The sequence below is a fragment of the Mytilus trossulus genome, chromosome 8 (genome assembly GCF_036588685.1).
Source record: "Mytilus trossulus isolate FHL-02 chromosome 8, PNRI_Mtr1.1.1.hap1, whole genome shotgun sequence".
In the NCBI taxonomy this organism is placed as follows: Eukaryota; Metazoa; Mollusca; class Bivalvia; order Mytilida; family Mytilidae; genus Mytilus; species Mytilus trossulus.
The window spans coordinates 38,849,818-38,863,889 of NC_086380.1; the positions used below are offsets into that span (position 1 = coordinate 38,849,818).

The window sequence follows — 14,072 nt, forward strand, 5'->3', positions numbered from 1 at the left end:
GGATCTTTTCTTGAAATGAAAAGCAGATCCTTTGATTCTGAAACTGCACTATCTACAACAGACTTTAGGTCAGAGATTGTTCTAGGTTTTTTCTCTGTTTTCATAAACATTTCAAACACACTTAGTTTATCTCCAACCCAAATCTTATCCTCTGTTGCTGCCAAACAGCTTTTACTATCCATGTATCTGTGCAGTTTATCGGAATTGCCTTTCTGAATACTAACTTCCATTGGTATCTTGTTACACTGCATAGATCCTAAAATTTGTGTCATATCATTTATCTCCCCTGCATAAAAAGTAGGAACTTCCTGTGGGAAAGCTACTTCATGATCAAATTGACTGATGAATTCAGAATAGTTTTCAACATCACTTTTAATGTCGTCTATATTATCTTTTAATTTCGATTTCTTAATATCTTTCATTTTCAGTCTGCATTTACTTTCATCCGATTTCAACTTTGACCTATTCTCTGAAATATTTTGCTTATTTGTATCAAAATCGTTCTTCAAATCATTTACTAATTCAATGGTATACTCATTCAATAACCTCTTCAACATTTCAGCATGTTTTAATAATTTAGTCTTTTCATTTTCATACTTTTCTTCATAAAGTAGATCTAAATATTTCAAAGCATTGATTTTTCTAGATATCAACGGTAAAATATCTTCTTCAAACTGTGTAATTAATTGATTAAGTTCCTCCATTTTTTTCTCGTGAAATTGATCTATGGTCTGGACCATATGTTTTCCATGTTTCCCCGACATACATTCTGGACAAACAAATTTCTTACAGTCCACACAATGATTTGTGTACGATCGCTTATGATTATTACAGGAAATATCAACAAGGTTCGGTCTCCATCTTTCAAGTCCACTCAATTCTGATCCTCTTCTTGCCAAATCTCCTACACGCTTAATTTCATGCTCGCTGACGTCCCCAGTCTCATTTTTACCGTGTGTTTTTTCACAGTCATCACACATTGATTTATTACAAGTTATACAAAGCAAGTTTGTTATTTTTTCATTTCTGCATTGTGAACAAATTGGAAACTGAGCTTCATGTCCTGAGACGGAAGCCATTGTCCAACGTGATTCTGACAGTTCAATTATAGTAATGACAACAGTACACGAAATAATAACATTATCAAATGATTTTTATCTCTGGTAAAGTATCATGAGTATAAGGTTCACATTTTGTTTATTGTATGGGTACATACATTTTGCTCTTCCTGGTGTATTTATAGTTTACATGCAGTTCATTGTATCTGGTAAAACTTCATATCATTAATGGACAACAAAAAAAGTGCAATGTAGAATAAAACACTTAATCACTTAATTTTAACTTAGTCTTTTCACTGACCAACCCCTCTCCCCCTCTGAACTATATTGGGAAAAATTGCTTGACCAATATGGATAAAAGTAAAATCTATGTCAAAGAAAACAAAACTTGCAGCAATTTTTACATATACATTTGTGTAGATATAATCAAATTATAAATTCATTCTGTTTGAAATAATAAAAAAAATTTGGTCAAATTTATCAATAAAATTCTGTATTTTTTTTAATACATGTATTGATAACTAAAATTTTACTGCATGCTTGCATTATACTAATCTATGATATGCTAAGGGACGACATCAAGTGAGGGGAGTTTATTGATAAATTTGACAAATATTCTTTTTATTATTTCAAACAGAATGAATTTATAATTTGATTATATCTACAAAAATGTATATGTGCACACAAAGAACATGAAGAAAAGGCCATGTACAAAGTTTTGTGTTTTCCACTGGCAAAATAAAGACTGTCATCATGTAACCAGAATCATTGCATCCTTGTTTGTTTGTCTTGTCCAGTTTTCCCCCAAATGATAAACTAAGAAGCCTGTCTTGCTCACCTGATATTTTTGTTAACAATTGATGCAACAATGCAAAAATAACATTTTTTTTTAAAGTAATCTTTATGGATAAAAATCTAATCTTTCCTTTGATTTTAACATCTTTCAACCCATAAAGCTAAAAATTTAAAAGAGACATTCAGAACTCTTTTTGGACCCTTTTCGATCCCATTAATTTAAATGCATTATTAGCTACACATTTGACACATTCCCCATTTCCATTCTCAGTTTTACATATCAATCGTTCATCTCATATTTTGCCAAGATATGCAAGTCATGCAGTTTGATGTTTGATAAGAGAAGAGTGTCAATGAGATTTATCAGCTCTCAAAGTTTCAAATCTGATTACTGGACAACATAGCTATAATTATCACTGAATATAGATAACTATAAACGTGTGATCCAGTAATCTAATAAAATGTAATCTGATAAAATGTGTCAAGTACATTTTTAAATATTGATAATTTATATGTTTGTACTGTCATATTGAACTTCTGGGTTAAATGTTCTCTGATAGGTTCAGTACTAGACTTTGTACATACTATAATTGGAGGCGGTTGATACATGACAACTGGCCTATCTGTCATCACAGTGTTATCACAACCTCTTGAATGAATACTTAATATTGCTAATGATTAAAAGTAATAACTGATCATTTTAAACAAATGTCTATTTCAATATGAAATTATATAAATTGACAATATGATACATTATTTAAACGAAAATTCCAAATCATCAGGTCCCCCTTCAAAAATTTATTTCAATATGATTACCTTGACAAAAACTGTCTTACTTCCTGTTTGCATGTTCTTGATGTACATCTTTCTACTGGACTGAAATAAGAAAGAACAACCAGTCAATTTTGCATAAATCCTATAAAGCATTAGTATTCAGAATTCAGTATGGATGTACTATAAATTCAGAAATTATTGAGAGGGTTTATTATAAATGTTCATATTCTTGCATTCTATTAATATCTGATACATATATATATAAATGCAGATTTGCCTGAATTAGCTATAAGTAATCTTTTATTTTTTGTCATTTCTTTAATATCTAAATTTACAGTATAGCAGAGAACAGCATCCCTTTATAAACTTATCCTTGTTTAAACTATTATAAAACCCAATTCATAATTTTTTTTCTGTCCCTTTGACATAACATCAAACCAAACTTCATAATAGACGAGTTTCAAATGTGTGCACTTTGTAAATGCTTACTTTTAAAACTAAGTTGTAAGTTTTGTACACATCTTTTTAAAAACCTATATAATTATTATGGAACAGTAGTAATTTGTAGGATTCTTTTTAATATAAGTAATGTTACAAGAACAATTAAGAAAATACTTACTTCAAGCTACCAATCCTAATTTGGTGTTCTGTTATTAAGCTATTTGAGTTGGTACATTATATAAATATTTTGAATTCTAAGAAGATTGATGTAGATTTAATTAGACTTACCATTTTTCCAGCCTGTATAACACCTATATTAGCTTCCATTCTCTGAATCTCCAAGTTACCATCATATTCTGCCTTGTCCATACTTATATGAGCTGGAATAAGTAAAGCAGTACATGTTTCTTAATGTTTCATTAATATTTTCGGGTTTTTTAACCTTTGAACCTTTTTAGTGATGGAGTGCAGAGTAATATATCAAAACAAGTAGTAGTTAAATATGAAAATCTCTTTAAATTATTTATTTTTGTAAGAGATTGATGCAAATGAATATCATTATAATGAGTACACTTATAGAAAATATTAAAAATATTTAGCAAACCATAGATTCTAGTTCGTATATGTTAGCAGAATGAGAGAGGCATGTCATTGTTATTCAGGAATTATCTAATCACAATGTACTACAACTTCTAATTTTGAATAAATTTATTCGACATTCATAGATAGTAAAAGAATTGAGCTCAAATAAATATTTGTTTTATATCATTTCTCTTTTCTTAAAGTACAACTATAACCATGTAGTACCTGTTTGTTCATTTGTTGCATTCTGACTCTGGTCTTTCAATCCAAAAGATAATCTGTAAAGGATTAAATCATGCAAATAAAGTAAAACTTACAAAATTATGGAACCCCAAGATAGGACAAAATCACAAATAAACTGTTGTTGAATATTAACAGTTCTTTCACAAGCGTAAAAATTAAGAAGATGTATTTTTTCAATATATTTCATGTGTTGCCTATGTTGTAATGCTGACTATCATGAAAAATATGAATTATTTTTGTTTGGTTGCACTCATATTGATATACCCTACTTCTACATTGATTCATTTTTAGTATAAAAAGAATAACTAAAGAAGACCAGAGTAACATACATTCATCTTGTAATCCATTGTTGTTTTTGAAACCATTTTGCTGGAAATGTAATGTTTGATTAAGGCTTGCACAAAACTACAATTAAGCTAAAACCATATGCAGTTATGAATATAAGCCATGATGTACTGCAACACTTTCTTTTTACATTTCAAAATTTAATGCCAATATCTAAATGACAATCAGAATGCTTTATTTTTAAATATAATCCTACCTGACATCCATAATATCCAATGATTCCTTATTTTCTACATCTATCACCAGTTGGTAGAACTCATTCAGTAGGCATGGTGGCTCATGGTGTAAAGTAAAGTTTACATTGGCTGGTCTGTGGGTCACTCTACAAATTAAAACAAGTTTTTAATATTAAACAGTTAACTACTATTCATTTATAAGTAAACTCTTACCATTTAAAGCGAAAACAATTATCTGACACTTATCATACTGTTCACAGAAATTAATTGACAGATTGGTTACTGCTGAAAGTCCAGCACCAAATATAACATACATATTCAGGTTGATCTCATGAGATATAAACATTAACCTTGCTTTGTTTTAGAACATACATAGTCAGATTTGTAACATGCTTTCTTACAATGTAACAGTCCATAGAAAGACATGTTATTGTTCACAACAACATTATATATGCACTAAGGTAGTTAGTTTGACAAAGAAAAAAATAGCCAAATCATATCGGGTAAAAATTTATTTCAAATGAACAAGATCTACCCATAACAAATTTAATAATATCTTTATAAAATTAGGCATACATGCTATAAAAAGCTACTTACTTGATGGCAGATTTAACATCAATATTATCCCACTCCAATGGTCCCTGGCTGTTTATATGTTTTGGTAAGATAGACAAAGCTGTCTGTAAGGGTGTGACAGCATCTCCACCCCCGCCAACCCACTTCAACTTTCCTAAACTTCCTGTTTCTAAACCAAACTCTAAAACAACTGCAGTTATCTAAAAAGAACAACACAATTCTAGGTCTACATTCAAACTGGAAAAAAACAATGAGGTCATCTGACGAAGACAATAGGTATTGAAATTCACAGAAGGTTGAACTAAATTGATAATTATCTTAGTTCTAAATGTCAGAGTATGAAGCTTCATCAATATTTGTAGGGTATTCACTATTGTTGATACCTTGGATATAATTTATCCATGATATCAAATATTAAATGAAGAAGAATATTAATTTATACTGACTTTAGCAACACCACTAAATCAAACATGCAGGAAAATAGAAATTTCACCTCAATTCACAAAAATTTGTACTATTGAAAACAGTTGGATTTCAAAGTATATCATTAAAAAAAATTATATTTGAACATGGAAAGCAAATAAAAAGATTTTTAATATAAAGAATTGAGAAAAAAAAGTTTTAGATAAGAAGAGTCAACTGTATTGAGGCTTATTTATAACATTGCTTACCTCTAGCTGTGTATCCACATCATCTTTCACAGGTAGAAAACTAAATTTATAAGATTTGGGTTTTCCTGGTACTAAATATAGATCAGCCCCTGTGCTTTCAGACTCTGATGCAGCTGACACACCATGGCCATCAATAACAATACAGTACTGGTTGTATAACTGTAAATATTAACAGATTGTTGTTTAAGCAATTTACAGTGTCAATATTCCATAACCCACTAATTCTAATGAGCGATTTTAATGACGAGAAAATAAAGCAAATACAAATAGTTGCCAATATGAAAACCAGATGCTCCGCAGGGCGTAGCTTTATACGACCGCAGAGGTTGAACCCTGAACGGTTGGGACAAGTATGGACACAACATTCAAGCTGGATTCCACTCTTAATTTGGATTGTGATTAAATAGTTGACACAGCATAGGTTTCTGACACAGAATGAATGTATTCAAATGAACTTAAAATTTTTGTTTTCTCTTAGAGCAATTCACTATGCTGTTGAATATTAATCCTCTCAAAAAAATGTTTGAAGAAATTTTCTTTTTATTTATGAAATTTCAAATGAGAAAAATTGAACCCAATTTTTTAATCACATCCCCCTTTCCCTTATTCCAAAACTAATTTCAATTAAAATATTCTAATGGAGTTTGCAACAATTACTACTCATTTAAATACATCATAAAATATTAAGATGTAAAAAAACTGCTTGTTATCACTGAATGGTAAAGATTATTTAAATTTATCAGTTGGTAGTAAAAAGTGAATATACATTGTATATTGTATATAACAAAGATTTAAGTTGATTCTGGACAAAGAAAGATAACTCCAATTAAAAAAAATTCTTGCAGATATTTCTTGCTTACTATACTGGACAAAGAAAGATAACTCTTAATTTAAAAAAAAATTGCAATATTGTGAAATTAGATATTTCTTGCCATTGCACAATACTGTGCAATTGAAAAGACTTGCTATTGCACAATACTTGATATAATAATTTTAGATCCTGATTTGGACCAACTTGAAAACTGGGCCCATAATCAAAAATCTAAGTACATGTTTAGATTCAGCATATCAAAGATGCCCAAGAATTTAATTTTTGTTAAAATCAAACTTAGTTTAATTTTGGACCCTTTGCACTTTAATTTAGACCAATTTTAAAACTGGACCAAAAATTAAGAATCTACATACACAGTTAGATTTGGCATATCAAAGAACCCCAATTATTCAATTTTTGATGAAATCAAACAATGTTTAATTTTGGACCTCGATTTGGGCCAACTTGAAAACTGGGCCAATAATCAAAAATCTAAGTACATTTTTAGATTCAGCATATCAAAGAACCCAAAGGTTTCAATTTTTGTTAAAATCAAACTAAGTTTAATTTTGGACCCTTTGGACCTTAATGTAGACCAATTTGAAAACAGGACCAAAAATTAAGAATCTACATACACAGTTAGATTCGGCATATTAAAGAACCCCAATTATTCAACTTGGATGCAATAAACAGTTAGGAAAAAATACTAAAATTTGCCCTTATGAATTTTACCATTCCCTTTTCATTGCTTTCTTGCAATATCAAGCTTACTGTTTGTGTCATATATGGGCATATGTATGTAATCAGAATCCTCCATAGATTTTATTTCCAGTATATAAAATTGCAAAATATAATTTCTTTTTGGTGTATCCATGGCAACAATCTGCATTTATTTGTTATAAAATATTGCAAAAAGGGGGGGGAAAGATGTCACATATTTCCCCAAAATTTGGCTAAAAGTCGAATTTCAATCGCTTGAAGTAATACCTTTTCTGAAACTGTGTACATATATCATTCAGCAAATCCAATGAAAATCATATGTCTTTCGTCTCATTTTTTTGTAAAATTGCGTCAAAAACTTCGTGTAGAAAAAGAGTGTTTGTAAACAGTACATTAATTTCTGCGATGGCCGGTCCAGCTATGAAAATACGGACTAAAAAACAGAAAACAGCCCATAAAACATGTCAAACATAATCTTGATGCTCTTATAAACCACCTTTGAAGGCTAAATTAGCACTCATCTGTCTAAAAATGAATTTTATTACACAATAACTTTCCTATTTGAAAAATCCACAGGGGCCATAATGCGAAACTAAACTCCTAACTGTGTATTACTACCTTAATAGTAAATATTTTTTTCAAATTCTCCCTTTTAACTTATTTTCTGAGTTCTGCTAGCTAAAACAAGTAAAATGGCCTTTTATTTTTGAAAATTGATTGAGTAATGAATATTTTATGAAGGTTAGCAGTTGACACTGAAACGCGACAAAAACTGATTTTAAGAAAGGTGCCAAGTCAAAGTGTAAAATCTTGTCTCTACCTCAATTTTTAGCCAAATCTTAAAAACTGTACCTCTTTTGTCAGTTTTTTAATGTTGAATATCATAATAAGATCTCTGATGATGCAACATTGTACAAAATTTAGCTATTTTAAGCATAAAAATGTTAAATCTGTATGCTTATTGCATACCACAGACTTGATTAAAAAACTTGGTGATAGGGTATCAATTTCTTACATCTGATTTAACTATACATTTAATATATGCCAAAATGTAACATGAAATCTTGATAAAAATAATAATGTGACATATTCGCAAGAAAAAAACCAACGCGTTCAATACTTGGGCTACTACATGCAGCCCAGTCCATCAGAAGCAAGCGTTAAGCCGAAAGAGTACAAATATAAGCCTAGTGTCAAAATGTCTAATTTTGGTTGCTAAGGACTGTAAACAATAAAATTGACACATATTGTCATTGTTAAACACTTAATTTACTCAGAAGTTGATTTTGAATCTAAATATCAATAGATTTGTGGCATGAAAAGTCTTAAATTATACCCTTCTGAGCTTGGTAAGCATGCCATAAGGTAGCAATAAACAGTTAGGAAAAAATACTAAAATTTGCCCTTATGAATTTTACCATTCCCTTTTCATTGCTTTCTTGCAATATCAAGCTTACTGTTTGTGTCATATATGGGCATATGTATGTAATCAGAATCCTCCATAGATTTTATTTCCAGTATATAAAATTGCAAAATATAATTTCTTTTTGGTGTATCCATGGCAACAATCTGCATTTATTTGTTATAAAATATTGCAAAAAGGGGGGGGGGAAAGATGTCACATATTTCCCCAAAATTTGGCTAAAAGTCGAATTTCAATCGCTTGAAGTAATACCTTTTCTGAAACTGTGTACATATATCATTCAGCAAATCCAATGAAAATCATATGTCTTTCGTCTCATTTTTTTGTAAAATTGCGTCAAAAACTTCGTGTAGAAAAAGAGTGTTTATAAACAGTACATTAATTTCTGGACCGATGGCCGGTCCAGCTATGAAAATACGGACTGAAAAACAGAAAACAGCCCATAAAACATGTCAAACATAATCTTGATGCTCTTATAAACCACCTTTGAAGGCTAAATTAGCACTCATCTGTCTAAAAATGAATTTTATTACACAATAACTTTCCTATTTGAAAAATCCACAGGGGCCATAATGCGAAACTAAACTCCTAACTGTGTATTACTACCTTAATAGTAAATATTTTTTTCAAATTCTCCCTTTTAACTTATTTTCTGAGTTCTGCTAGCTAAAACAAGTAAAATGGCCTTTTATTTTTGAAAATTGATTGAGTAATGAATATTTTATGAAGGTTAGCAGTTGACACTGAAACGCGACAAAAACTGATTTTAAGAAAGGTGCCAAGTCAAAGTGTAAAATCTTGTCTCTACCTCAATTTTTAGCCAAATCTTAAAAACTGTACCTCTTTTGTCAGTTTTTTAATGTTGAATATCATAATAAGATCTCTGATGATGCAACATTGTACAAAATTTAGCTATTTTAAGCATAAAAATGTTAATCTGTATGCTTATTGCATACCACAGACTTGATTAAAAAACTTGGTGATAGGGTATCAATTTCTTACATCTGATTTAACTATACATTTAATATATGCCAAAATGTAACATGAAATCTTGATAAAAATAATAATGTGACATATTCGCAAGAAAAAAACCAACGCGTTCAATACTTGGGCTACTACATGCAGCCCAGTCCATCAGAAGCAAGCGTTAAGCCGAAAGAGTACAAATATAAGCCTAGTGTCAAAATGTCTAATTTTGGTTGCTAAGGACTGTAAACAATAAAATTGACACATATTGTCATTGTTAAACACTTAATTTACTCAGAAGTTGATTTTGAATCTAAATATCAATAGATTTGTGGCATGAAAAGTCTTAAATTATACCCTTCTGAGCTTGGTAAGCATGCCATAAGGTAGCAATAAACAGTTAGGAAAAAATACTAAAATTTGCCCTTATGAATTTTACCATTCCCTTTTCATTGCTTTCTTGCAATATCAAGCTTACTGTTTGTGTCATATATGGGCATATGTATGTAATCAGAATCCTCCATAGATTTTATTTCCAGTATATAAAATTGCAAAATATAATTTCTTTTTGGTGTATCCATGGCAACAATCTGCATTTATTTGTTATAAAATATTGCAAAAAGGGGGGGGGAAAGATGTCACATATTTCCCCAAAATTTGGCTAAAAGTCGAATTTCAATCGCTTGAAGTAATACCTTTTCTGAAACTGTGTACATATATCATTCAGCAAATCCAATGAAAATCATATGTCTTTCGTGTTTGTAAACAGTACATTAATTTCTGGACCGATGGCCGGTCCAGCTATGAAAATACGGACTGAAAAACAGAAAACAGCCCATAAAACATGTCAAACATAATCTTGATGCCCTTATAAACCACCTTTGAAGGCTAAATTAGCACTCATCTGTCTAAAAATGAATTTTATTACACAATAACTTTCCTATTTGAAAAATCCACAGGGGCCATAATGCGAAACTAAACTCCTAACTGTGTATTACTACCTTAACTGTTGGGACCAAAACTCCCAAAATCAATACCAACCTTCCTTTAATAGTCATAAACCTTGTGTTTAAATTTGATAGATTTCTATTTACTTATACTAACGCTATAGTGCGAAAACCAAGAAAAATGCTTATTTGGGTCCCTTTTTGGCCCCTAATTCCTAAACTGTTGGGACCGAAACTCCCAAAATCAATACCAACCTTCCTTTTGTGGTCATAAACATTGTATTTAAATTTCATTGATTTCTATTTACTTTAACTAAAGTTATTGTGCGAAAACCAAGAATAATGCTTATTTGGGCCCTTTTTTGGCCCCTAATTCCTAAACTGTTGAAACCAAAACTCCCAAAATCAATCCCAACCTTTCTTTTGTGGTCATAAACCTTGTGTCAAAATTTCATAGATTTCTATTCACTTAAACTAAAGTTATAGTGCGAAAACCAAGAAAATGCCTATTTGGGCCCTTTTTGGCCCTTAATTCCTAAAATGTTGGGACCAAAACTCCCAAAATCAATACCAGCCTTCCTTTTATGGTCATAAACCTTGTGTTAAAATTTCATAGATTTCTATTCACTTTTACTAAAGTTAGAGTGCGAAAACTAAAAGTATTCGGACGACGACGACGACGACGCAGACGACGACGCCAACGTGATAGCAATATACGACGAAATTTTTTTCAAAATTTGCGGTCGTATAAAAATAGTATCTCCCTTTTAATAATTATCAAGAAATTAACTAAATGGTAAAATTAAATTATTGTTAAGCCTGCTTAAAAGTTTTATAGCAACATCAACATACCTGGTTACTAAAGAAAACTGACAACTTTGAAAATCTCACTGGAAATTGACAGCTTGCTCTAAAAATACAAATTAAGCTTTTTTTTAGGGGAAAACAAGAATGTGTCCCTAGTACACAAATGCCCCATCTGCACTATCATTTTCTATGTTCAGTTGACCCTGAAAATGGAGGACAATCTCTAATTTAGCATTAAAATTAGAAAGATCATATCATAGGGAACATGTGTATTAAGTTTCAAGTTGATTGGACTTCAACTTTATCAAAAACTACCTTGACCAAAAACTCTAACTTGAAGTGGGACAGACGAATGAATGGACGAACGAATGGATGCACAGACCAGAAAACATAATGCCCATAAATTGGGCATAACAATTATTTGTGGTTAAGTTTTTAAAATTCCAATCCAAACTGTATTTCATTAACATTTTGTTCCTTTCTGTCAATTTGTACCATTGCTAAAACTTATATGTAGATTTAAGGCATTAACAAGAAATTGAGGTTTTTGTTTAAGATTTGGTCACAGATTTCACTGCAAAAATAACACTTGCAATAGGAAAATTTAAACTTATTGCCAACTTTTATTTCCCATTTTGTAGTGATTTTTAAAAAAGTATTTATTTTAGCACTTATAGGTAAGAGTTATTGTCTTACCTGAGGAACACATCCAACTCTATTTCTTTATCTGCAGACACAGTATCAACAGTAAATCTGGCTTTACACTCAACTGTAATGGGGAAAAGAAATTTTTGTTATAAAAAAAAACAACTCAAGGAATGTGTGCTTTTACAAAAGTTTATTGTTAGCTTCTGAAGACAAATACCAGATAAATACACTCAAAAAAAATATCTTTACCACAAAAATGCTATAATCAAAAGATACATATAGATCCAAGCAACGCATAGAGTGTCATATGGAATTTCTCCAAATAAGACAGTTAAATTAATTATAAGCAATTGATGCAATACAAATCTAGTCCATTCTTTCGCAAAATAACAAAATATAACAAAATTTTCATTTTCATTGCATTTGTGTACAATTTTTGTAAAGGATTGTTTTTACTATTTATTACAGAATTCTTTGGAATTTTTGGATAGATATAAAATAGATTTTTACCAAAAGGAACAATATTTTGCATTTCTATGGTGAAGGTACAGGGAGTATCCATTGTAGTCTGCCATAACCTTCTAGCTGCTTCTGATCCCTGAGGGTCAAGACCTGGCTCTGGTTCAGGTTGGTCATTCTGAAAAACATAGTCATGTGTTACAGAATCTATATTATAAGCTATATAAACAAATGACAAATATTAAATAATCTCCTTGTGCATAAGATTAAGGTCAAAGTTGTGTTTTATTTTGCTTATGCTTGTTAGTAAATTTTTTTATCTGATAAATTACCCTAAAACAAGCAAAAATAAAAGAAGAATGTGTCTGAAGATGCTGATGACTGGCTTAAGGTTTGCAATTTTCCCAAGTTAAAAACACGTATAACTCTGACTGCATGTTGTTGTCTTAGCATTGTGTATGAGTTTTAAAACATTTGAGGAAATCTAGATCTTATGTTAGAGTTCGTAAATGTAAATGGGACATACGGCAAGACATATGTATGGTCAAGGGTAATACTTAAAGCCCCCTTAGCCTTCAGCAGGGGCATGAAGAGAACAAATTAAATTAAAATAAACAATAGACATGCATGTCATAACAGATTGTCATGACACATCTGATATTGTAACTGCCAACTACATACTGAAAATTCAGAAATTATTGAAATCATTTTTATATTAATGTGAAAATTAAAACTACATTTTTGTACATGTACTTGAGTATTGTGATAATTAAAACTAACAATCTGATATCAAATACATATTTCTGTACATATGATATATAGCTTTTACTAAAATTGCAATAACTTAACTTGCATTTTTGTTCATTCTTCAAAAAATAGCAATAAATGCACACAATCATTTCTGAATTCAGAGTATATAATTATCTGAGTAAAAACTTTCTAATTTTATTTACTTAAAAACTTAATAAGTTTTCACATCTGTAGTCTCTTATGCAATACAGTGATAGTTATATGCCATTATACTAGTTCCTGTTACATTTGTCCCAGTGGAAATAATATTACTTATTATTATTTTCATTTTGAATTTATAACACATAAGTACACCTATTTCTTAAATCAAAACAATACCACTAATAATACTTTTACTCCTACAGTTTCTTACAGTAGGTTAATATCAAAAGTTTGGAAAGATCATTCCAAGAACGTGTGTTACTACAAATAAGCTGATTCACCTTTAGAAAATACATGCAAAAGTTGATAACTAAAAGTTTTAGGAAAGTAAAGAATTTTCAAAAATTATAAAGTTATTTTACATATCCTAACATCCATAATTAGACAGCTGAATAAAAACAAAACTCTATAAAAATTACTAAATGATATTACTCTAGTATTATACATATTTCAGTTCTTATAATAAATAACTTCAATTGACAATGTCAAGGGAGATAATTCTACTCATCTTTTGGGGAATACCTGGGATGATGGGACCTCAGACTAATTATAGACAAGTTTTATTGACATGCTCATTGAGATCATTCTTAGTTAAATTTGTATGTACTCATTGAAAATTTGGTTATTCTGTAATATTTTTTTTTCAAAACTAAAAAATCAAGAAATTTATCATATCGTT

The 14,072-nt window shown here is 30.2% G+C and overlaps 1 protein-coding gene across 1 annotated transcript in view; it reads right to left on the reverse strand.

Annotated features, from left to right (window-relative positions):
- The window catches only part of LOC134680926 (trafficking protein particle complex subunit 11-like), a 48,321-nt gene that overhangs the window by 12,936 nt on the left and 21,313 nt on the right, over window positions 1–14,072 (reverse strand). The window contains exons 16-24 of the mRNA XM_063540238.1: window positions 12,494–12,620; window positions 12,032–12,104; window positions 11,381–11,438; window positions 5,662–5,820; window positions 5,012–5,190; window positions 4,435–4,560; window positions 3,876–3,928; window positions 3,357–3,448; window positions 2,670–2,729 (exon numbers count right to left, since the gene is read on the reverse strand). Coding sequence (XP_063396308.1) covers window positions 2,670–2,729; window positions 3,357–3,448; window positions 3,876–3,928; window positions 4,435–4,560; window positions 5,012–5,190; window positions 5,662–5,820; window positions 11,381–11,438; window positions 12,032–12,104; window positions 12,494–12,620 — 927 coding nt within the window. The remainder of the gene's footprint in view (window positions 1–2,669; window positions 2,730–3,356; window positions 3,449–3,875; window positions 3,929–4,434; window positions 4,561–5,011; window positions 5,191–5,661; window positions 5,821–11,380; window positions 11,439–12,031; window positions 12,105–12,493; window positions 12,621–14,072) is intronic.